General features: G+C 46.9%; 1 protein-coding gene across 1 annotated transcript in view; it reads right to left on the bottom strand.

Annotated features, from left to right (window-relative positions):
• Positions 1 to 15,791: 15,791 nt before the first annotated feature.
• The window catches only part of LOC131285534 (AF4/FMR2 family member lilli-like), a 60,008-nt gene continuing 50,099 nt past the window's right edge, over positions 15,792 to 25,700 (bottom strand). The window contains exon 3 of the mRNA XM_058314395.1: positions 15,792 to 17,145. Coding sequence (XP_058170378.1) covers positions 16,660 to 17,145 — 486 coding nt within the window. The 3' untranslated portion in view covers positions 15,792 to 16,659. The remainder of the gene's footprint in view (positions 17,146 to 25,700) is intronic.

The following is a 25,700-nucleotide window of genomic DNA, read 5'->3' as shown; positions in this document are numbered from 1 at the left end:
GTTTCAACATTATCTGTAATATACTTCCCCCAGACCAAATCAGATAATTCTAAATCCAATGTTTCGAGTAAGTGTAACACGTTCGGTAACAAGTGTTCTAATTATTTTTTTTTTCTTTGAAAGTTATGGATAGTTTTCAAACGACTGATAAACAGGAAATCTCACCAATAGCTGACGTACTGTTTCATTATCTACCTTCTCTTTAATGCCGTTCAATGGTTGTAACAAATTATGCAAAACCCGCCCATACCTATAGTGTTGTTAGAACAGAAAATATGTAAAAGACAGAATATATTTTGACTATAACTTATTTTTGAAGCATATTTCAAAGGCAATGAAACCAATACATTAGCCTCATAGACTTCTCATAATCCAATACATTTTGCTGGTGTTTATAACTTTAAGGAAATCATGGCATACCTGGTAAATTCTTTCTTAATTTATTTCGGAATTGGAAGATATATTTTTTGAATACATTAAACGCAGATGATCAAAGAACTTTTGATACTAGAACACATATCCTTGAACAAATAACCACTACAACCACTATTGGTACTAGCACCACTACGGGAGCACTTACCCTATCTATCGGAGGCATTGAAAATTAATCATAATAGACTTTCCCTCCCATGTTTGTTGCAAATATAACATAGTTCCCTGCTTGTTCAAACAAATTACTCGATCGTGCTCCCGTACATTGTAACTCAAAATAACGAGCCGTAGATCACCTTTCGCCTCTGGCGACTTGAAACACTTGACGAACCCCGGCCACATAAATTCGACCCATTCGATCGCGATCGCGAGTACTACAATTACAACGATCACGCTGGATCCGCAGGCTTCGAGAGAGAGCGTAAAAATGCCCAAAATACAAAGTAACCAAATTGATGATCTCACGGTTGATCTTTCGATCCGAAAAACGATCCCCTTGACCGGGGCCCGCGCTCCGCGATCGTAAAGTGTCGCCTGTCAATCAGACATTACCCACCGCATCCCCAACCCCCACGACACCGACACTCTCCCATCACCCAGGATTTGCCAACAAGCAAATTGGAGCGTGTAAATTGATGGGTCTACGCCGAGGCGAAAAACGTGCCTTACGGCGACGCGAGGTGAACGCCGATGCAGTCGCCCGATTTTTGCATACACACAATGCCATCGCCGTCCCTGTGTTTTTGCTTATTCTTTAAATGGCGGCAATTTGGACGGGCAACAAAAAGGCCACAAATGAGCGCGCCCCGCAATGCGAATGTAAAGCGCATTCTGGAGTGCAATTTGCTGGATGGTGAACGGCAAGTACTCGCGCGGCGGTTTCTCGAACCGATTCCATCCATCGGAGCCGAGCTTTTTCAGCTATCAGAGATGTGCAACTATGTAGTCGAACGGGCGGAGTGCAAATTCATTTAGCGTCTATCTGTAACAGTTCGCCAGCTCTTTCTCTCCCCGTCAATCGCCGTTCATAAATAATGCAACAATAATGCGAGATACCGACCACCACCATAAAAGTGCTCGCAACAAGGAGTGTTTGTTTTACAGCTTCCTACTTTCGATTTCGTCGAGCCAAGATCTCACACTTGGGCCTCGTTCACGGCTCGTTGTGTTAGTAACCATTTGGTACGCCTTCACTTTACCAACCATGATTCGATACCTTATTTCTTTTTTTTTTGTGTTTGGTTCAAACTGTGCTTAAGACTTCTCGGATGTGGCTGAAGAAACCAACCGAAAGCCGAACTATCAGAGGTTCCAAGGTGCGTTCGGGTTTTGGTACGTCCTTCCCCGTCGCCGATGAACCCGGCTTAGACCCCCCGGAGTGTGTGAGCTCTGCCTTTACGAACCTTGTCTTTTGCGCAGCACACTCAAAGTGAGGTCCTTCCGCGCAAGACACAAGAACGTTCCGTGCCCAAGGACATTGGAAACCAAGGAAGTTGAGGCTGAAAAACTCGTGCAATGGAAGGGATAGTCATACAAGCCGTACACAAGACTCGCTCAAGTGGCTTGTGAACTCGTTTTAAAAAGCGGTAGCATAAAATTCCTTCCGTCCCTGGTTTCGTTTGCCTCCGAGCGAAACCCTCAGGAGAAAAGAGCCAGCCTTTGAGTTTGGGCATGGGCAGAAGAAGCCGAAGCGTTTTGTAACGGGTTGAGGATCGCTTTGCGAGACCGGCGAAGTAAGTACTTACGCGGAACGCGGGCTCTACTTTGCGCACTTTTCCACACAGCCTCAGTGCCGGTTCGCCCGAGCCGCAAGAAAACGGAAGGACGACCGGAGCAGGTAAGGTAAGGTAAGGTGAAGATGAAAGAAAAGGCAACGTTCTCCAATTTGCTTATGCGTTGCGTGCATGTATTTTTGGAACCCGCAAAGAAAAAGGAAGCGAAAAGCAACCAAACAACATCTGAACTTGACCTAAGCACTAAACTTCGCGTTCGTGGTACTTGCCTTCGAGCATAAGCGCACACACACACACACGCATTCACAGCCTTAGCCTGAGGGCGGCAGGAGATGCTGGCGGACGAGGCGGACCCGACGCAGGTCCCGTTTTGTTCACCTTCTTTCCCTTTTAAGGGGGTAATCCAATAAATATAACGCAGTTGTTTTGATAGTTTGCACCGATGGTTCTATGCTCCTTTCTTATTTCTTCCTTTTCTCTTCAATTTTATGCTGCCTCCTTTCCCGGCCCGTTTCGCGGTCCTTGGCGCAGAAGGTTGAATGCGAACGGGGCGAGAATGAAGTTTACTTTACTTTTTCCCACTTTTTTCCAGGTTGTTTTCCGAAAAAGCCCCGGTGACCGGGAGTAGTACCGGTGCGCCACACTTTGGCCGGCCGATGTTATTTTTGGCCCCTTTGTTTTTCTCCCCCTATTTATGCGCCTAGGCTTCCTTACTTCTATGTTTTCCCTTAGGAATATTTTTATGAATGAAGTTCCAAATTGGATTTTCCACCATGAGCTTTAGGTGTACCGTTTTCTACTTACAAACCTTCATTATATCGATATACATTGGGTCACATTAGAAGTTTCTGTAAACGTTTAACAAACCAAAAGATTAAGAAATCGAAAATAAATTACCTTAGAATACGGGAAATTCTCGAACTGGAGAGATGCGATACGAAAAGTCCCGCCACAACGTGGGTTCTCCTAATTTCGCCACACAGCTCGCTAATGACCGATCGATCAAAGGATCGCGTACGATTGATTGATCGATTCTTTCGTCGCCCTTTCGGAGTGTGTGTTTGGTGTGTTTCGCTGCTTTGGGATTAGGCAAAAAAAACACGTGTCTTCGAGTGGACCACGAATTCGCCTCTTGTTTGGCGCACGCACAATAAAACCCTCTTTCTGAAGACGTCTCGCACACACCACGCACTAAATCCGCAGCACCTAGCGGTCTCTAGTGAACCTACACCACCACCACCAACAACCACCACCCGGGGCACGGAGCACGTATAAATATTTACGAAAAACTTCGCAGCAAACCGCTAAAACATCACATAACACGTTTTCATCCAGTTGGGCGACGTTGGGCGTCCCAAGCGGAAGATTACGTCGGCTCGCTGGTTTCGATTTGCGTCGCAGTACCACAACCTTGGAATCGCCACTTCGCCACCCCAGGGCCGGTCCAGCGAAGAGGCGAACTTGGGCAGCTTTTGGACCCTCTCCAGAGGAGGTCGTGTGGGTGCACTGGTGTTTCCCTACCGGAGGCGGGGCAGGTCCATTTGTCTAGCAGTGATCTTCCTACTTCATTTAAGCACTTCACGAGCACAAGACAGTTTGCAATGTAAAGGCCGATTTCTATTCACAAACAGCGGATCCACTTTTGGCTAAGGGGACACTTACACCGACTCGTTGGAGTAGGCGTTGTAAATAGTGACGAATGGCTCTACCAACAGTTGATTTTTCTTGTTTGCTTCTGTTTGGACATTGGTCTATTACCGTTCACGATCAAATCACATCATATCACCGAATTAACAAGTCTGGACTGGGACAGACTGGATACTGGGACTTTTTGTTACACCTTATTTAACAACTTACAATTTTGTTAGATGATCCAACGATCTACTTCCACAAACATGAACCGCTTTTTTCAAACCTCGAATGCGAAACGCGACGTTACACTCTCCAAAACGCACACTGTGCTTCTGCCGGCTTTGACGCTCGTACTGAAACGCACCGCCAACCACCGACACTGCTTTGGCTTCCCGGTGGACCAGCTGGGCTTCTCTCTCTCCCCCTCTCGACCTTTCTTACTCTCTTGCTCTCTGTCCGCATGCTGCGCTTCTCCGCGTTTCTCTATTTTGGTCCGATCTTCCGGAGAAGTCCGTAAAGCGCGCTTCTCAGGTTGCTGTAGCAACCGCCGTCGATCGTTTGACATTTCTCACGCACTCTCCCGCCTGTCAAACGCCACTTGGAGCAGACATTGCAGCATAATTTTTTTCTGTACATAATTCTGCTCGCAGCATAAATACAGCCTATGCTCATTTTTCTAATGCTCTTTAAGGCGGTAGGAAACATAATTTCACTCTCCAAATCAACGGTTTTTCTCTCGCAACGTAAAGTGCAATCTGCGATCCCTATAGTTGTCCCTTTCTCGCACGCACTGCCAACTCTTTTCATCTCTCGCTCTCTTGTCAAGATCACTCGATCGTTCCAGCAGCGCGCAAAAATGGGCTCCGTTGGTCGAGACGATTTTCACCTTTTCTCAAGGGGATTTTCTGCGTCTCATGGTTTTTCTTGCTAAAGTGTGTTGTGATCAATTTTTTGTCTGCTCTCTCGTTTACCGTCCTTCGTCTCCTGCAGTGTTACCTTTATTTTTCCGTTTTCATCCCTTTCGGTGGGATTTTCATTGCCCCTCTCCTGCATAGGATCTTCGTTCCGGAAAGGTACGTCCCGTACCGTGGCGCTGGGGATGAACTGATAACCCAGGCCGCGAGGAACGTAGTCGGCAACAGAGGGCACAGAAAAGGGTCGTTCTGCATGGAATGTCACGTTGTGTAACGAACCCTCGTCGGGAGCTGCAGTTGGCAAGAATGCAGGTCATGTAGATGCAAAGCGTGTAGGGCGGCAATGAAAGCCGCACATTGCATAATTTCCACGAAGGAAAGGATCAACCCAACGGCCATAAACATCTCTCCGTAGTCGGGCTTTTTCCTCTGTGGGCTTCTTTTCACTAATTTGACAGTTCCACAGTCTCGAATGAACAAAAAGTCGACGAGCTTAACATGATAGTGACCGCGGTAATGTCCAACAAGCTGTCGGTTTTTACAACTCCGTACAAAGGTAAACCACGTTTCCGACTCAGTTCCAGTAACCTTCCAGTTGGCAAAAAAATGTACGAGTAAAGAAAACCCGGTGTACTCCCAAACAAACCCAAGACAACGGGAGATCGACAGGGTTCTCCCTGGAGAACTCATTTGTAACGAGCCCACCTAGACATGTCGGTACACACGGCGAATCCCGTAAGCCACTTCACCGAATGTCTGGTCTGGGAAGCTTCTGGAATGTCTGTACGCTTAGAATATGGACGGTGCACAATCAGAAAACTCTTGAGCATCAAACACGCAAACACTTCTCGGCGAAACCTCCGCAAACAGTGTTCGCAGCCTCGCAAAAGACATAAAAAAACCTGGCCCTACGGTGAGATGTCAAGTCACATCCCGTAGTCGTTTCAGATTTTCTTTCCCTGGTTTTTTTCCATTCTGCCTCTTTTGTTCACCTTGATGGCGATCGCATGGTAAAGATATTCCATTGAGCAGCTCAAGGTACTCCACAAAGTGCAAAGTGGAGAATTCGCTCGAAGTTCGAGACTTTGTGGCTTGCGGGAGTGACTTAGAAGTAGTTCGTTCGTTCACTTTCTGCTTTTTTCCCGTTCCCGGCCCTATTAATTCTCTCCCGCTCTCGGACACTTTACACATCCTCCGGCCATCTTCGAGTACACCCGAAAGGATGCTGAAGATCACCGAAAGTCCCGAGAATGGTGTCCTCCGAAGTCTTGGGTCTTCCACCCCCGGTGTGCGCACACAGCAAAGATCGTGACGTACGGAGCATTTTGTTGTGGCTTCATTCCGTGTTCGTTCTCTTGATGCACCTTCTTCTCCGCCTTAACCACGTTTCGCTTATGCCGGTGTTCCCACACACATCCCCCGCACCTTTCCAACTCGTCATTCCTCATCTCTTCCTTTAGTCCTTTTGTGGCACTAATGTTGGCTGTGTCCTGTCGTGCGCTCAAGATTCCATTCCTCGACCCTGCGGTGTCTTCACCTTCGGGCTTTGAGCGAGATTTTCCTCGCCGGTTTCTCCGGTTCGAGCTTGCCGTTACCCACTTCCAGTGACGATTGCTTTCTCTTTCTGTAGCCATGTTTTCCCTCACGTTGGTTGACCGGCTTATCCCGAGAATTACGAGGTCCCCGGAGCCGCAGGGGTGCAAAAGGGATGTGAAGTGCGCACTTGCTCATCATTACCAGGGCGATCCTCATCATGTTAGGTCGTCTTCGAATCGCTTCTGTATCTTCTGTAGCAAATCCCCAAACACCTTCTAATTCCGAACATTCTGTAAAGAAAACAATCCGAAGAAATCCTTTGAAAACTGCTCCTAAATCCCATGGATTCTTTTACCATCGGCCTAATTAAATGTTCCTGGGTCAATTTTCTTCTGTACTATAGAAACTGATCTTCTATTGTCTAAAATATATTATACTTCTTGGGTCTAAGGAAATCATTTTATTCACCCCTAAGAAAATGTTGATCCCCACCAGTCGCTGGAAATGACATCATACTTTCTTCGGATTCTCAATTATACCTCCGCACCTAAATCACTCATCATCCAACCATCGGCGATCGTCCTCTAATTTCAAGGGACGCACTCGGCGCGATTTACAGCTTACAGCTGTCGTAAAGTGTATCGACACGAAGGCAACATCTCATATTAGCCACAATATGGCGGTGGCTGTTGTGCTGCCGAATTTTCCACCCGTGCCTAGCTCTGGAAAACGGAAAAATGGCAGGGGGAGAAAGGCAAATAAAGAAGGTCTCCTGGTAGTAGAAACAAATTCCACAAACGTTTCCATTTGCTCTGGCTTCTTAATGAACTGCCATCGCGATCCGCTACGCGTCACAGATTTGCGTTGAGTAATTTATCTTCCGTCACCGAATTTCCCGCCCGCAACCTCTTCGGAGAGAGGGCGCTCGCGGTTCGGCCATGTTTACAAACATAATAAATCGGAATCGGATGGCAATAAACTACCGGCACACAAGGTCTTCGTCTTCAGACGGGGGCATCTTGCTCGTTGTCGATCTGTGTCGATTCATCCAACCGCAGCTGGCCGCTTTTCCCTTTGGACGAGTGCACCTATTTGATCCGGTAGCGGTTTGAGCCACACTAGTTTCGTCCTCCAAACTAAGCCTAATCATTCATTGTCTTCGGTGATGATTTAAACTATTTCAATTTATGATAAATGTATTCCCATCCCAGGCCTGCTCCAGGGTCACGGTGAAGCTGGTTTGCTAATGGTCAAGGAAAACCCCAACTTGCATCGTTTCTATGTGTGTGTGTGTGTGTGTGTATTTGTTAGCTTGTGTTACTTCAGCCTCGCAGAATCTTTAAGCGTGTAAGAGAGGCGACCTCCGACGACGATCACGCAACCGATCATGCGCAAATCCCTTTTCTGGGCAGGATTTTTCCGCTCCCATAACTTACGCGTCGCGTTGCAACCCGTGACATCTCTTCCCTCATTTCCCCACTCCGACGTATAACGTCCAATATGTTTACTTTACCGGTGCACATACTTCCTTCCCCGTCCCTTGCCTGAAATCCACCGGCGAAACCTCTTTCGCCATAAAATACAAACTCGAAACAAAGACCATTATGTTCGCCATCCCTGGGGCAAATAAATTCCGCACTCACCGCCCGGGACTGCGCCTTACTTCTCTCTTTTGGTGCTTTTTCTATACGACAGAAGCAAAAAAAATCCGCGGAGTTCACACACACACACACTCTCCACCGACGCCGACGGTCACCCTTTCCGTTCGATCCCTTTACTTCGTGCTCTTGAGGCAAAGTTTCTTCTCCATTTCGGAATGGACTCCGTCCGAATCACGTTGGAGCCGGAGCATAAAGACGCCTTAAAAAAAAAGTATGCTCTTGGCCTTGGCTCGGTAGCGCATTGTTCTATGCCGGTGCCAACATAACTTGTACCCTCCATCGTTTCCCCGCGCGCAAACCACCGAATGAGATGATTGCTGAAAAGTGAATTTATTAGAAACTGTAACCCGCGTCTGCGGACCGAACAAACAATCAGAGACCCTCGCTTGCCGGCTTTGAGGAAAAGCTCTCCGCGAGACCTTCAAACGACTCCGGGGCCATCCGAGTACCTACCCGAGTCTGTCCACAAAGTTTGTCGATAACCTTTACGTGAGCTTCGTGAGTCTTTGGATTCATCATGAAGTCCTTTTTTGGATACCGATCACTACCGTTGAAGTCGTTCCGGGGTTAGTTCTGGAGTAGTCATGATCTTGCTTGGAAGATGTCCGTACCAGGCAACCATCTTTGAGGGAACGACAGGTAACTCCGGATGACTACAAACTGCGACGTTGAAAGAGACTATAGGAAGAGCTTGACCACATGTTAACAGTTGTCGGAAAAGTTTACACCTCGAAAGCTACCAGAGTGTATCACTGTTCGACGTAGTACATATGCTCATCGTCATTTCTACTACCATGGGGATTCATTATTACGATTCAGCTGAGTTGCATTGAAGGAAGTGTATTGAAAATGGCACGATTTAGAGAGTATGCAAAATTTTACAAATATTTTTTATTCTTTCGTTCAAACCTTTAACTGCTAGAGGGTCCTTAGCGCAACATTTTTCACATGAACACTTAGGGCCATAAGACCTTTCCCATAGGTGGATCGGTAGGCAAGAAGCTTGACACCGATGGACTTTTCTTCATCCGATGCAATTGGATCAATCGCTTGCCCAACCCTCAGGGTAAGCCTTTGTGAGGCGCTGCATCTGGTCATGGTGTGGGTTACACACGATCGATTCGAAGCCATTCGGGCGGGAACGGTGCTAAAAGATTTTCCACTTACCACGTATTTGTCTGTCTGTGTGCTCCACTTCATCCACGGCTAAACCAGATTTGTCTGGTCGGCTTCGCGATGCCAATCGGGAGCAGGTTTCTGTGGATGCTGTGATATGTTTATGACGTTGATAATCAACCTACTTGCCACCGGACAAAGCGTGGCTACGATACATACGAATGGGATGGTGGTGAAAAACATGGGATCTTTTTCTTAATAATGAAATTTTTCCCAATGGATTTCGATGGATAAGTCATATAGGGCGAGACATTTTCGATGACGAAAATTAACGCCATAACGCCGAGTGAAATGTCAACGACCGGCGAATGGATATTAATCATGCCCGGCTAAGAAACCCACCATATGCGACACACATTTTGAACGATCGAGATCAGATTCGTGTACGACATAAACATGGCACCATCCGAAGGGCCTGGGCGGAGGGCTGCCAAACCGAAGTCAGCAACAATCACCATCTCCCACGGGTCGTGACAATTATGGCATCAAGCAGTACGATGTCTGCACGCCGTCTTGATCCGCCTGATCTCCGTTTCACTCTTCGTTGTCTTTTCGAAGCCACCCACTCGCACTCGGTCTATCCAACCGGAACGATGTCACTTGATCGACAATCGAACCGCGGTGCTCGAACGATCGAAATCGATACCTTCGATACCCGAGGTGTATCTCGCCTTTCGTTTCGGAACCTCACCCGGGGGTGGATTTTCTGATTGATTTCGCTTTCGCCCGAACCGGACGACCCCACGCAAAAAAAAACAACAAACAAACCTGCCTTTTGCTCTTTGCACTTCCGCCAGAATGTGAAAAGAGGAAAAATTATCCTCCTCCATCCTCCCTTACCAAGCTCCTCCTTGCCAAATGGCCATCGAAAATTGCACCTCCACCGTCATCGCGGGTTGGTTTCCATCAAGCGACTGTTTACGCCAACGTACAACCACGGAAAATTCGAACGGCCCAAACACAATCTGGCGTTTCGGGACGGTTTGTTTATCACAATTTCCTACGCGTGAGTGCTTTCCTCCGCCCGAGCTTGAAAACTGGGGAAACATTCTAATCGTAGCGTAAACATATGGTTCGCACATTCGATTCAGCATCCTTCTGATGTTGGTCCGTTTCTAATCTGTGCTAATTTGTATTCCGCGTTCGGCCTCTGTACAATCCCTTCCTCTGTGAACCGTCGGATCTTGAATCTCAGAAATCTGTTGTGTGAAAGGAATTTGAATAATCACTTTCGTACTACTTCTTAGCGCAGACTATAATACAAAATGTTCGTTGTTAAGAATCGTTGTCTATATTTTGTAGGATCTATGAAGAAATATTGTTTGTTTGTAAACTCCGTAAACTTTTTCTTTCTGTAAAGTCCTTCCCAATAGAGTTCATCCAACTCTCCGGTATTTTCGCTCGGTTGTGCGCCGACTCAGCATTGCTTAGACCGCAACGCGGACAAAGCTCAACCTTGTGCGCCCTCCTTTACTCGCTGGAATGCATATAAATAATTTATAAGGACAATCCTCCGCGGCGGGGGCATCCCTTTGGCATCACCTTTTCCTTCGCACAAACACACGAACGTGCCCGGCGACGATCGTCTCCGGTTCGTTCCCAGCGTCAGAAGTGCCAGATCTATGCCGGGACTTCGCAGCTCCAGACCCATGCTCCAGGGATCCGTCCCGAGATGGGCGGGAGAATAACCCGGGCGAGGTCGACGTCATCATGAGACCTTGGATGTGTTGCCTTTTTTTGTTGTCGGGGAGGTTATATATGTTGGTTTACGTTTCAACTGTTGGTCTAGGTAGGCGCTGTGCTCTATCGTACTCCGGTGGCCTACGATGATTCGTTTCTGGCGCTGTTCTGGCAACACTGGTGCATCACAGGCGTACTTGAAGTATCTCGAATCAAATTGATCTTAGTTGGAGGAATCTCGAGGACCACTGCACTGAGAAAGCGCAACGGTTGCGGATGCTTCCGTCGGTTCTTCGAATAAACAACCGACCGGCACGATCACGGTGCGCTCTCGAGCTCTCACGACTTCCGACTCAAGTGGCGCGGCATCTGGCCCGGAAGATGACATCTGACTTCTGCATAGTGTTTCTGTTTTTTTTTTATTTATCTTTTCGCCCGTTCGTTCCCGTTCAATCTCCGCAAAACCGCGCTCAGATGCGTAATCTGAAACCGGGAATACATTCTCTTACACCACATTTGCTTTCCTCGCCGGCGGAGATCATTTCGCCAACTCGGATTTCCTATCGCTCCGGCTTCCTGCGAACGGAACGGAACCAACCTCTCGAGGGCAAATCAACACTTCCGTCTTCTGTTTCTTCACGCTCCCCCTGCACGGAAGCTGTTCCTCTCTCCATCCAAGGCACAGCAACGCGGGTTGTTTGTCTTTGGAAGTTGTTTGGAGAAATTCGTCTACGCAAACAGGCCGGATAAAGAATAACCAACACTCCAAACCCGGGGGCAAACCGGTGGGATCCCGTAATGCCTACATTACGCCCGGACCAGAAATCTCTCGGTGACTCATTTCAATGCCCGACCTCAAATCTCGCGAGGTACCCCGAGATGTCTGGATCGTTGGTTTGGAAGCATGATTTTGCCTCGTTTTCGATCCTTATTTGCTTCGAATACACATTTCGTCTCTTCGCTTCCCGCAGCTTTTCTCTCTTTCCCCAGTGCAATATATTTATGCGTAACGTCACGGCGAGATCGACGCCGATAGGAACGCTGCACGCGCGGTGAAAAATGCGTGGGGTCCTGTGAGGCACTTACAACTGGCCCTACTGGTTGCCGGATGATGGATGGCCGTACGAATCTTGGCCCGAATCTTGCGTCGGTAGCTCAGATAGTTTCCCTTGCAGCAGCTGATTCAATTTAAGTATGCCACCGTATTCCGATCCGATTTCATTTGAAACCCAAAGAGAGAGAGAGAGTGTGTGTACATACCTTTTCTTGTGGTAAGGAAAGTTTGCTATTTTTTATAACTTTATTTTGGGTTTCAATTTGATCTCGCAAAAGATAAAGAAATGATTATTTAGGGTAATTTTTCAAAGAGAGATGGAAGTTGCGAATCAAGCAAAAATGATTAATTCAGGATTCGGTAGCCAAAAATACGTTTTTTTTATTACGAGATCAACAAACATATTTGGTATGGAATCTCATACCATATTCTCCACCAAGCTTAACCTCACCAAAAACAATTTGATTTGGATTGAACCTCTATGATTCCATTTGCCATATTTAGACAATTCCCTATTCTGGTCTACTTCAATCTAGCACTTTGTTGCGATAGTTGCTTCCTTTTGCAACAACACGACAAAATAACAAACAAAGTGAGCGACGGCTGAAACCCAGTGGTCACAATTTCATGCACAATTTCATCGATTAATGGCCGATCCGTGGCTCATCGGTACGCCCGGGGCGATGTTCCTTCTGAGTCGTGCCTGGAGAACGGCGTTCTGTTCTTACTTACCAGCCTAGTGCGGTCATGGTCCAGGGCGCAAACATTTCCCCCCGCCGTGACGCACGACTCTGTAGAAACAACAGCAAATTACCGAGCTTCCCGGGGAATGAATAACAATCTCAACTCGAGTGTCACTTTGACACGTCTGGTTTCGCTCCATACTTTTTTGCCGCCGCTTGTTTGGCCGACGAAGATCTGGAAGTTCGACCGGGTATGTCAAACGACGTCACCAACTGACGGACACAGAACAAACTTCCCGCTAATGATTGAAGGCAACGAACCACACCCTCCTTCCTTTCGACGATAAGTAAATCATTCCCCTTCAGAACCGACCGGACGGTCTCCAGCTAAGGCTGGAGGCAAGTTTGCGCCAGTTTCCTTCCAAACTCATGGCTAATATCTAGCCCCGCTGTGACATGATTGGCCAGGGTAAACCGTCTACGCAAAAACGCCCTCAGATGTTGGCGCCTTGGCGACGTGCGCAGACTCCGGAACTGTTATAAAAATCAGCACGGTCTTCATTAGGCCGCCGGAGTCTCGGAGCCGTAAATTCCTTTTTGTTTCCCGCTCGAAAAGAAAAAAGCTTCAGCCAAGGACCCCGGAATGCGAACGTTATGATTTATGAAACGTGACACTCCACGGTGACTTACGGTCTTATGGGATGGTGACGCTGACTGACAGACTGACGGATTCGGCTTACCATCGGCAAGCGGACTCCGTTTTCTCTCTAGCGCCACTTCAAGGGGTCGTCAAGAACTACGTAGACGTTCGAGATTGGTTCGATCCTTTGACCCTTTTCTCTCGTGGGTCGATGTTCGAGGCCCACACATCGAAATCGAGTCGAATTGGATTGGTAATTCGATCACCGACGGTACGGTAGCTGTCGTTGGAGTTGTTTTCTTGCCAGAAATTGAACCGGTTAATCAACGACAGGCTGGTGGAAAGTGGGCACAAAATTATTACCATCGAAAAACGAAGAAAAAGAAGTCGAATTGACACATATCGTATGACATAGGGAGGACTCAATCCTATTTTAATCTATGATGAGGTTGTATTACGATCTTGTAATTATGATGGACTCTTGTATTTTTAACACATCAATAATATTTTCTGTTTTCTTATATAAAGAACTTCTTTGTGATAGTAACGTTATTTTTATTTCCAAGTTGTATAATGTATCCAAAAATAATTGAGGTTAAAAATCAACACGTGTCTTACCGAACTCTTCAGGGTTCCCAAAACGGGTTACCTAACATTACTCACTTTAACACTTCATTCACCCGAAACAGGCAAAAAACTCGTTAAATACACCTGAATATCACATTGTGTACCTTTTTTGGGTCCATTCGGGGTGCGATCAACAATAAGAGTGGCCAGGTTTCGTCTTGCGCTCTGGTGCGCCACTGAATACCATCCATTTCCGCCTCCGACGCCGGTGTTCGAGCCGACCATTCAGTTCATTCATCATTCATCAGTGAATGGCCACGATCCTTCCGGTGCCGGAGATTAGTGCCGCGTTGTCCCAAGACTACCGGCCACCGAAAGAAAACCCCCCGACGGAAGTAACCACCGTCAGGAAGAAGCAAAGAAGATAAACAACGAAATTGAATCTTCCACCATTACCATTTACCGCCCAACCGAACGTAGGTACGATCGTTCTACTTATTGGAGCGCAATTGGGGGAAGGTTATGCTCCGAAATGCGGTATTATGCTTGCACAGAAGATGTGCGTGAAAAATTGACTACCATTTCGACGCCGGACCTCTTTTCATGCTGAACGGAACGCGCGTTTTTCAGCATTTAAACAAATCCATCCACACGCGAACGATTTAATTCTCCGAGGGAACAAGAGGGCGCGTTTTACGCAATGAAAATGTGAACGAAATATGATGAGAAGAGGCAAGAAGGATAAATGGCAATTGAAAACGAATTTAACTACCACCACTTTTTTTTGAATATGCAGCTATAAATTGTAGAAATGACAGCTTCCTCCAAAACCACTAACGAAAGGAAAATACTTTTGCTTGACTGATTCCAAATCTTATACCTTTTTGGAACTTTGCTTAATCCTCCACTAATATCGCTTCCGCCTTCTCTGTACAAAAAACAAATCGCATTCGTGGGTTGAGCTGTCTCTGGATCCGCCTTTTTTGTCATTCCCTCCTCCAGCCAAGCATTGCCGTGCCATACACTTTGGCACGAGTCATAGACTATAGTTTTATGAGGCACGACAACCAACGCTAGAGAAGTCTTTTGCCCGAAGTTTTGCGGCTCGATCAGCAACGCAACAAGACGATCGCAATCCACATTCGCCGTTGGCTCATTATGGAAAACGCTCGACGTCCGCCCAACATCACTCATTCATGGAGAATCTTCCGCACGGCCGTCCCCGTTGTTGCCGTGTCCACGACATTCACGAGCCTCTTTACCCAATGTTGGGCGACAATGGTAATTGTTTCTGCACGTTTTATTGGGATTCGTTTTCTACTTTTTTCAACCGCTGGCACCTTCATCAAGGAAGACAAACGGTCGGGTGGTTCGGCAAAGCTAGGCAACCGCTGGTGGAATTGTTGATGCCAGATTTATTCGCCCCCCTCGGTCTGAGGGACGCTCTCTTCGTTTTCTCCACCATTTAAGGTTGAGGGACGTATCACGAAAATGCGATCGCGCAAAGGTTCATCAGCATCAATTTTCTCGCCTCGTGGTGGGGTTTGCGATCGCGGTTTGTGCCAATTGCGAATTCCACGTTCTCAAACACCCCGTTGATGCGCAAGGGGTGGTCCGGAGCGAGCGAAAGGATCACGGACGCCGAGATCAAGGTGTGAAATATGGCCGAGCTATGCTAATTGCTGTGCGTGTGCGGCGCGACGTTCAATTGTGCACGTGCGTAGGAATTTGACAATAAATATGTCTTTCAGAGGAATGGCAAACAAAGGCATTGATTATTTTACGGGAAAGAAAACGTTAGGCAAAAACCGTGCTTTTCTAATGATCGTTTTGAATTGTCGCTTTACGATCATAAGCAATTTATAGCAAGCATCATCTTGGACCATGCTATAATACAACGCCTGAATGTAGGCAACGCGGTATGCATGCACCTCCGGCGATGTTTACCACTACTCCATTGGCGATGTTTATTTTAAAAATAAATTTGAAAATTGAAGTCTTTTGTTTCGGTTTTACGTTTCCCACAATTTTCTCGTTCCGAGTATCAAACGACATGCGCACAATTTCAATTTTAGTTTTATTGGATCGTTTCATATTATTACTAGGTTTGGGAACATTATTTAGTTGCAAATTAGTATGTACAGAGCAAAGAACCTTTTTTCGTGTTACAGCTAGAGATATTTTCTTTGTTCGTAGCACTCACTGCACGGACGTTCGAAGCTACTGAATAGCCGATCACTTGTCCCCGCAACGGGGAAACTCGATTCGATTGCCGTTCTTCCTTCAAGCATTCGTGTGTTGTAATTTTGTTGATACAATCAAGCCTGGATCATCTTCCTACCGTTTTCTCAAACTAAATTTTAAAGTGAATCAGAAACATATCGCCCCCCAGGATCGACTAACACATGCCGTACACTAATGAGAAAAAATCGGGCAATACTTTTAGCACTTGCGTTCCCCCCCTGTGGGGCAAGAGAGAAAACTAAATTTTGAACATGAATTTCAAAACAAACCTGCCTTTCCTTTCCTGCCTTTAAACGGCACTCTTTAACGGTCTCGTCCCTTACACGTCTGTTCCATATTATATCCTTAACGCACGCTAACACCGGACAAACAAAACTGTCGCCGTTTACTGTTCTTGGCTTGTTCTTCCCTATCGATTCATCCGTTTCAACACCTCCTCAAATAGTCTTCATCTGCTTAGCTTATAGTTTTATTTAATGTGACTTTTGGTTTCTTTAACGATCGCCTATCGCTTCATACGCTCCCCCGGCCCCAACAGTCCACGTATTGAATTATTATCCCATTCGCTTCTACCCTCATGCTGCTGCTTGTATTCAACTTCGATGCCGATGTCCTTCTTGAAATCTCGCGAACTCTCTTTCCCTTACGGAGGATCGACAAAAAACAATCGCTGACTGGGGATCGTGAATGTCCTGTCCACCATCTATCTAGACGGGCCGCGAAGGTGCCTTCCGGTTTGGTGGCGGTGGCGGTGGCGCCCTCATGCGGGACGATGCCGACGACGAGAGGGTCGTCGTGGTGGAGCCACCGGATTCGTTGGCGTTGCCTCCTCCACTGCCGGACGTGTTGCTTGCACCACTGCCACCGACGATACTATGGGTGGACGACTGCAGGGCATGATGGGCGGACAGAAGTAGGTGCTGTGCCTGCTGCTGCTGCTGTTGATGTTGCTGCTGCTGCTGCTGCTGGAGGAGCTGCTGGCTGATACGGTTGGTGCTGTTGGTGGTCGCCGACGAGTCTTCTTCGTCGAGATCGTCATCGGATGAGACGGAGTTGGCGTCCGAGTTGGAGGGCGACGGTGAGGGCGGTGAAAGTGTTTCCTGTTCCTGGAGCATCGTGCGGAACTCTTGGATGGATTCGTTTAGGGCCCACAGTTGCGAAAGTAACGACAGGTCCAGTTGCCGGAGGCCGTACTAAAATGAGAAGAGCAGAACAGTGTGCAGGTTAGGATTTGGTTGTGAGAGTTAACTACATATCAAACGCCGAAGGAAGATTACTTCGTGACCTTGTAAGTAAAATCCCCAAAGATGAGAAAATAACACCTGTAAAGCCAATGTCGGATGAAACCCCGTACGATACAATTTCATCGACCTCTAACTAAAACTACCGAGACATCAAGCGAGCCTAACTCGTACTTCTTCCAAATCGCATGTTTTGCACCCTCAATTTTTGAACCATTTTTAACCATAAGAAACAAAACCCGTTCAATAATGAGACACCACCTTTTTGTGTCCATATTTTTCCTCCACGGAGCCATTAAATGCATGTCCTCCTAAACACCCTAAGCTCCCGCGCCGTAAATTTGGCTTCAGCGGTTTGTTCTTTAATTTCCGATCATTAGCGAACTCCCACCTACGCGCGGCTTTTTTCTCCACTTTTCACTTCTCGCTCGGGTGTCGCTTTTGAGGTCACCAAAGCGGGTGAGAGTCTGCTTCTTTCTTCATCTGTCCTTAAAGGGGCAATCAGCTACTGGCCTGGCGCAGAGGTTTAGACTTTAAATTGTACGGTTAGAGCCTGGTGGTAAGGTGAAATGATCTCGCTTGCTCGCTGCCACCACCACCACCACCTCACCGCCTTCGAAACCTATATAACTGACCATTACAACCCATTACAAGACGCAAGAAACTTGAACCACGGTGGGGCAAAGGCAAAGAGGAACACAACTCGAAACAGATTTGCTTCAGTTGTGGGCGCGCAACGCGAACGCATATGATCGGACGCTGACACCATTATTCGCGTCATGCAGTTCGCGCATTTCGCTTTTTCGCGCGATCTCACCCTTCACGGGCCGGGTCTGCTGGCCAACCTGTACCAACACGGGACGGAAGCCATTGGCGCGACACCTGCAAACACAGCTGCTCGGATCGGGGAGGAGATCGGAGGTTTACAACGGCCACTTGACAGCTACCGGCAGGCAAGAAACGGCCATCAGCGAGCCTCGTACCGTAGGACGCGTAATATCGCGATCGAGTCTTTTTCCCCCCTGTTCGGTTGGTATCATTTTCTATTTGTTTTTTCCCATTCCTAAGCTCCCAACGGTGGGCCCTTTTACGATGCCTTCTCCCCCGGGGGGTGAGCGGATGGTGCTGAATCGTCGTTCGATTCGAATGGTCCTGTTTTTTATTCCATCCATCCCCCTCTCCTCCGCTGATACGAAACGGACTTGAGATTGCGATATTTTTGTGCTCCATATTATAATTATAGAACGCGTACTGCAATGATGGTGGGCCACCCCGTTGGCCTTTGGCTTCCCGCTGCTTGATGCCTCGTCCCACAAGACAAAGCAAAACTCGAGCAATTGTCTGTGAAGAGAGTGTTTTATTGCAATGAGAAGGCCATATTTTATTAATTCCATTTCTTTGTAGAGCGAGAGCCGCACTTGAAGGGAAGCTTGATACAAACAAGGAAATTAAATTGCCTTTACCTTCCGACTTCTCTAGACGAACTTTCAAGGGTCGTCGTTTGCTAAAGCATCCACCGGGGTTGCAAGCTCATTTAAATTAATTATTTTATCGAGTCTCTTGGTTGACCAGGAAGCAGTCCCGCAAAGGCAAAACTCCTGCTTCGTTGTTCTTCTTAAGTAAAATTGGTTCGGTGATGGTTGGGTGCCAGATCGATTCCATCATCCGCGTCTGGTCCGCCACAGTTTGGCACCCAACGGGATCCAATTGGACATTCGATATGCACACAAACCGAAGAGAGAGTGACAAATACCCGTGTAGCATTTCGAAACAGTTGCCAATTCGTTCTCGTGTATCATGTCACGCGTGCCGTAACGTACGTTAGTCAATATAACTAACTTAGTTCGCAACGAATTTACAAAAAAAACAAACCAATGCAAAAATTTGCTATGATCAAGCGTAACAGATTTTTGGTAAATATTATCATTTATTGTCGCAAACGATATCGCTTCTGTTTGACAAATTTTGTTGTTTGTAGTATCGTGTATTAAAAGAAAATCTCTAATAAATTATAGGGACGATCCGGGCGGTCCATTACATCGCTCCCTCGGACCGAATAATTAACGCAATTATATCATAAAACGATCCTCGTCCCGTCGTTAAAAATGGAGCCAAACAAAATTGTCACCGGAAATCCGATCCTGCACCACACGGACGGCTCCGTAGATGCAAAAGCTAGCCCCCCGACTGGAAGCGGCGCTAGCGCGAGGGTCTGCATTATTAATGCATTTTAAATGCGTTACTACCTTAATTTGCAGTAATCGATCTCGAGCGAGCCGGACTCCGATCGGCGACCGGATTCGGTACCGAGAGGGGTTAGCCGCTTCCTGTCCCGATCCGATGCACCCCTGCTGCTTGTACTGTTTCCCTTCGCTCCATTTACATAACTACGGAGCAGTATGTGCGAGCTTTTTTCCCCTATTTTGTTTTTGTTTTTTACTCGCAGCTCAACTTCTTTTGCTTTGTTTCCCTTTCTTTTCACAACTCGAGTGCAGTTCGGGCCCGGCGCGTTTGGGTCCGGCGAGAGGAAGCGCACGATTAGCGGCGATGCACCGGATGGCCAAGTTTGTCGCGCGGTGCAATTCCTCGTTCAATTCCACGTGCCCTCCCCGAGGGGTTGTGGCATGCTGAGTGCGGAGGATGCCGCTTTGGTGCACGAATGAAAGGGAAACGGGTGCCTTCCCTCGGCAATTGCAATTTCCTAAGGCGAGAAAGGTCTCCCTCCATAACGATGAACGACTTGAGTGTCTCCGAGTTGAATAACAGACTGGATTAAGGCGGGTACGCAGGCTAAAACCAAATAGTTTGAGTTGCCGTTGGATTCATTATCTACCAACTTTGATCGATGCAACGATCGTGTTCTGTATTCAGTTCCGTTCTGTATTCTGTATTCTGTATTCATTCATTGGTGCCATAATCGATAGGAGCAACACGGAATCAACCAGAGGCGTCTAGATTCAACCGGAGCAACCCGGAATCAACCGGATGCGTCTGGATTCAACCAGAGCCATCCGGATTCACCCGGATTTCAACCGGATTCAACCGGAGTTAACAGGATTAAACCAGATGGTGGATGCATTAAATCCGGTTGACACCGGTTTGAATCCATTTTAAATCTGATCGATTCCAGTTAAATCCGATTGAATCCGGATTGAATCCGATTTAAAACCGGTAAAATACGGTTAAAATCCGGTTGTATCTGGTTGAATCCGGTTTAAATTCGGTTGAATCCTGTTGATTCCGGTTTAAATACATTCTGCATACAGTTGATTCCGGTTGAATCCGATCGAATCCGGGTAGAATCCGTTTGAATCCAAAGCTGGATGAAGAAGCTGGAGTAATCTTGAAAATATATCACACTCTCAAAACAACTAAAAACTTTTTACAGACAAAACTAACGAGCGATCTTAAAGGTAAACTATAAAAAAGTGACTATTTACATCTGTTGTTTGAATATCTAAAAATAAAACAAAGCTAGCAATCAAAACCGTGCTGTACCCCATGCATGGCGACATCCAGAAACGCAATGCTTTGACTTATGCAAATAAATTGGAAACAATTTTATCGACCAAAGGGGTTTTCCCCGACAGCACGCCATAAATTCTAACAGGACCTAGAAGTGTCCGGTAAATTACCATAACTGTAAAACGCCCCATCCCCTCGCCACAACCCTTCAGCGAGCATCATCAAACATTCCGATCGAGCGACATTCCTCAGCTCCCGGCGGCACTTAATAAAACTCTATCATAATTATGCAATCACAGTGCGCACCCCGCGGGAAGCGAACACCTTCTCCTTCAAGGCCGAGTGAAACGCGAGAAAAAGGCCCCGGTCTGATGTTCTTGGACCCGTTGCCGGGGAGGGAGTTGTTCCCGGCGGCATTCTTGCTGCACTTTCATTTGCGCGCACACGTTAGCATAATCGTCGATCGCGTAATCGATCGACATTTCTTTCCCATTGAAGGGCGCGACGAGGCCGGTAGCATGCCAGCGGTCGATGAACTTGCCCGCGCGAGCGTGTGTGAGGCGCGCATATTCACAACATATCATACCGTACGTCCCCGCCAATTTTCCCTTCCCCCCACCCTCGCCGAGGGGAAACGCGGATTGCATGGAAAAAGGGACTTAACGGTACCAGAACTCGTTCCAGAACGGATCGTTACGCCGGGGGGGGGGGGGGGGGGGCGGACGCTCGCGGGCTGAGGAGTCCTGAGCCTCGCTTCTGCTTGACCATTAAAACGGAATCGTCGCGGCCCTACGCCGGGAATGATGATGAGCCCTCGGTCATCCTCCCTGGACCGTCCCCTTTCCCCTTTCCTGCTTCCTAACGTAATAATGAAAGCAAACATGACCATCAACACCGCCAGTTTTCCACCGGTTTCCGCGGTCGTCCGCGTTGACTTCGTGAATTAAATGGCGGCAGCATAAATGACGGTGCAATTGAAAGAAGCAGAAAGACGAAGGGGCAGCAAATGAAAAAAAAACACCATGCGAGGCAAAAGCTACAAGATAATACCGCCAATATTATGTAAGTCTCGTCTCGCCGGAGGTAGTCTAGATTTTTGCATGGGCAACCGTTCGGGAAGAAATAACAGCGTGCGGAAGGGGGGAAGAAGAAACGACGCCAGCCACGAAAAACATGTTTAAGCAATAAAGCGTAGAACACACTTTTTCTCCCATTTTTTTTTTTTTGCTGATCTTAATTTGGATTTTTTCTGCTTTTTCCCGCTCAGTGAATCAGTGGAAGCGAATAAATTTATTCACCGGAAAATGACGATCGATATCGCTGGTTGCTTCTTGGTGGACTTGATGGAGATGCAGGCAGGGGAATCTCCATCGAGAAGCATCGATAATTTCCTTACCACAAACCCCCTTCTTCCCCCACATTCCGCTGCCAATGGGAGCTAGTTTGTTTTCTTATTCCCTCCGTTCATCAGCAAAGATCATTTACTTACTCCCGGCTTTTAAGTAACCGTTTATGCTCGTGTATCTTATCTCCATCAACGTCAGCACTACGGAACCTTTTCCTGCTCCCGCACCAGATTGCGGTAACATTTAGCCGAACGTGGGTCGGTGTTGCTTCATCCGCGGTTTATTTAATCCCGCAAGGAAAACACACTTCTATTGAAGCCCTTCTCCTCTCTCCCAAGCACCGGGAGTTTTCTTAAGTGGGCACACTTTTTAAATCGATTGAACAATCAAAAGCTTCACCGTGGCCACACGCTTATTGATATTTCCATATTTGAATCGATCCTGTTTGCTCTAGGCTTGAACTTTGTTTCGCCCAACCAAACGAAAAGTCTGTCTGTAATTTTTGTGGCTTTTGGTGGCGCTACTTTTTAAGACTCTTTCCTCATCAACCGGAGCGCGCTGTTGACTGGTGTTGACTTGAAACATTTCTTCAGGCCGCTCAAAAACACACGTAAATATTGATTTGTTAGTTTCGTCAACATTTTGATAACCTCAAATCGGTCTGTTTGAGGCGAAGTTTAAAATACGATCGCCGCCAGCCGGCCAGCTCTACTTTACTTTTCTGCGATCATCTTCTCGAAACGGTAACCGACCGAGAAAAAAAAAATCCCATCCCGGGCCGAGCTAACGGGCTCCAAGGTCAATGCCGCGAAAATGATTCATTATTTGCCATGTTACCGCAGCAACACACCGCGGGCCGATGCTGTGAATTTGCGAATGTAACACGAACGAGCAATAGACAAGCTCCCTCCTTCCTGCCTTGGTGGAAAATGATCACTCTCGCTGTGAAATTTAAATAAAATGAAAAGAAAAATCGCACACACTTCCGTTGCGTTGCGTACTTGGTGGTTGGTGGAAACATTTGTGAACCATTTTGTTTACTTTTTTTCGCTTCTTTGATAGCCCCCCTCACATTGTATTGCATTGTGTTGTTGGGTGCGAATTTCGCTTTGCACGGAAACGAAAGGAAATGTTTCCATCATCCCGAGTGCCGGATGGAAATGAAATCAAGGCGTTTTCTTCGGTGGCGCTTGGCCGCAACGGAGGGGAGAGAGAAAGAAAAAGAAAACCAACACATAAACATGTCTTCACGGTGGAAAACTCCGCCTGGGACGATGACGCAACAACTCCTCCACCGATGGGGGTCAGTTATTAGTGAATAATTGTACCATTTAATGACCATTTCGCTTGTTGAAGAAGCTGTGTTTTTTTCATCGTATAGATACACGCTCTTTTCAGGCGGGTTTTTTTTTCACGTAGCATAACCTCCAACGATTCTTCTTCTGCGCGAAGGTGGTTGGTCATTGAGCTAAACTGCAAAAAGCGTTCTTTTTCGTGCCAAATTTTTGGTTTCTGCTCTCATGAAACAAAAAATAAACCCGCACTCCAAATTACTCAAATAGAATATTTATAAGCCCCAAAACCCTGGCTCACACACCAAAGCTCGCCAAAAGTGGGATGAAAAATGTGTGAGAATATTCTGGTCAGTGCGCTTTCGACAACAATTTGGAAGTCAAGGTGCTCGTTGCGGCAACAAAACCAACAAAAAAAAACGGAGAAAAGTATCGGAAAAAGAAGAAATCTTTCAAAAATTGAAAAATCGTCCATCGAGCGTGGGAGTGAAGACAGTGAGCGTTCGGCAGCAAACAATTCAAGAAACTCGCGAAAGGTAAGACCCACGCAATGTAAACGTCCCCACGAGAAGGACGTTCCCCGACGTACGAGACGAGAACATCGGTTAAGGCTAAGGTTATTATTTACCATTTGCCTTCTGTGTTTTTCATTTTTTGTCTGTTTCTCGATGTCGGTAAAACTATTCGTTCAGCACTCACGGGACATACCGGAGCAATGGAGTCAGAAAATAAAACTCAAACGGTCGTCCGCAATTTTCCTAAATGGCAATCTGATCGACAATTAGAGAGCATTTAAAACACTTTACGTAGCAAAAAGAATTGGAATTCTAAGGCCTCTCTTGAACTGTTGAAGAAGCTTCGAAAGGAGATTCAATTGGAGGTACCACGTGCCATAAGAAAAAAAGCTAGCGGGCAGCCCAAAATAGTGTAATAATAAGTTTGCACTTTGCCAACTCCGCCTGCAGGCATTCGATGTGCTTTCGGCTGTGATCTTCGGTTCAGAAACCTAAAGACATTCATCCAAGGTCCAAGGTACACGTGATGAATTAAAACCGGTCCCGCAAGTAAATGTTCAAAGGTAAGCGAGTATGAAAATTATAGCCAAGAAGTGAGTCATTACCAACTCAAGGAAGTATGGCAATCAAAAACGATGTTACGCCCTATGCAATAAAGGAATTTCGCTCTATCGCTCCGTCTTAAAATAGCTGTTCGGTAGCGACATTTGGATGGTGCATGCGGCGAATTTAAGAACCCTCCCTTGGGCGCCGATGAGTAAGAAACGGTCTACCTTCGTTGCACAGAAAAGTTCAACGTTCTACTTTTCACCCGGCGAGATTCGCGAGAATGTTTCGTTTAAATTTACCCCTTCATCGGAACACAGAGATTAGATAAAGCAAGCCCCGCGAAACGGAACGATCCCCAAAAACGGCCTGATGGTGGTTGACGGAGCTATTTTTGGCGAGGTGCGAGGACATAATCTCTCGATTCTTGTAATGTATTCGGGACAGGAGAGCAAAATGGGGAGTTTTGGGACTTCCTACGATCGTTCAGGTGAAATTCGGCAAAGGTGAATGTGTACTGCACGGTGTCTCCTCCGCCGCGGATGGATTAAACAACTCCGGGGAGGACATTTAGCGTTAGTGAGATTACCATTTCGTAGCGACATCGGTAAATTTATGGCATTGGCGCTAAAGCTAAGCCCCCTTTCTTTTCGGCGGTTGCGCGGGACATTACCAGACCGGGCCTTTCCTGAAACCAATCGACCTCAAAATTAATTTCAAAAACTTAAATGGTTCCACACCGAGCCGAGGTTTGCGATGCCTGCATATGCCCGGGCTTCGATCAGTCCAATTTTGTATGACAACTTTTCTGCTTCTCCTTCCTCTCGCACAAACACACACATTTCATAAAAGCTCACCGGCGCCAAAAACGGCACAAGTTGACAAAAAAAACGAGCGCGGTTCGGAAAATAGGGAAAGAAAACTGATGGAAATAAACAAACGCAAGCAAACACGCGCACACACACACAAATCGTTCGGTTCATTTGGTAATCAATGTTTCCATTTCGGTGAAACTAGACTCTCCTAATTTGCCACCATTCATATATAACCGTCCAATCCTTCATCGGAACGCGATTAGCATCTCCCTCGGCCCCTCGGCACGGGCCGCAAACGGTACTGAGGTGAGGGGGTTTGTTTGTCCGGTGGGGCTGTCCAGTCGTTTGGCAAGAAGGTTCGGTTTTGGGCAAGCCCACCTTGCGTTTATTATGACCCAAAAATATGCGGTGTGACGTTAATTTTATCTCCAGCTCTTTTTTTGGAGGACAAAGTTGACGAAACGGAAATTGCAAACTGTTCATGTAAGTGTCTTTCCTTTGGCACAAAAAAGGAGCGCAAAACAAAAC

This window comes from Anopheles ziemanni, chromosome 2, assembly GCF_943734765.1.
Source record: "Anopheles ziemanni chromosome 2, idAnoZiCoDA_A2_x.2, whole genome shotgun sequence".
NCBI lineage: Eukaryota > Metazoa > Arthropoda > Insecta > Diptera > Culicidae > Anopheles > Anopheles ziemanni.
This window is presented reverse-complemented; position numbering and strand designations above follow the sequence as displayed.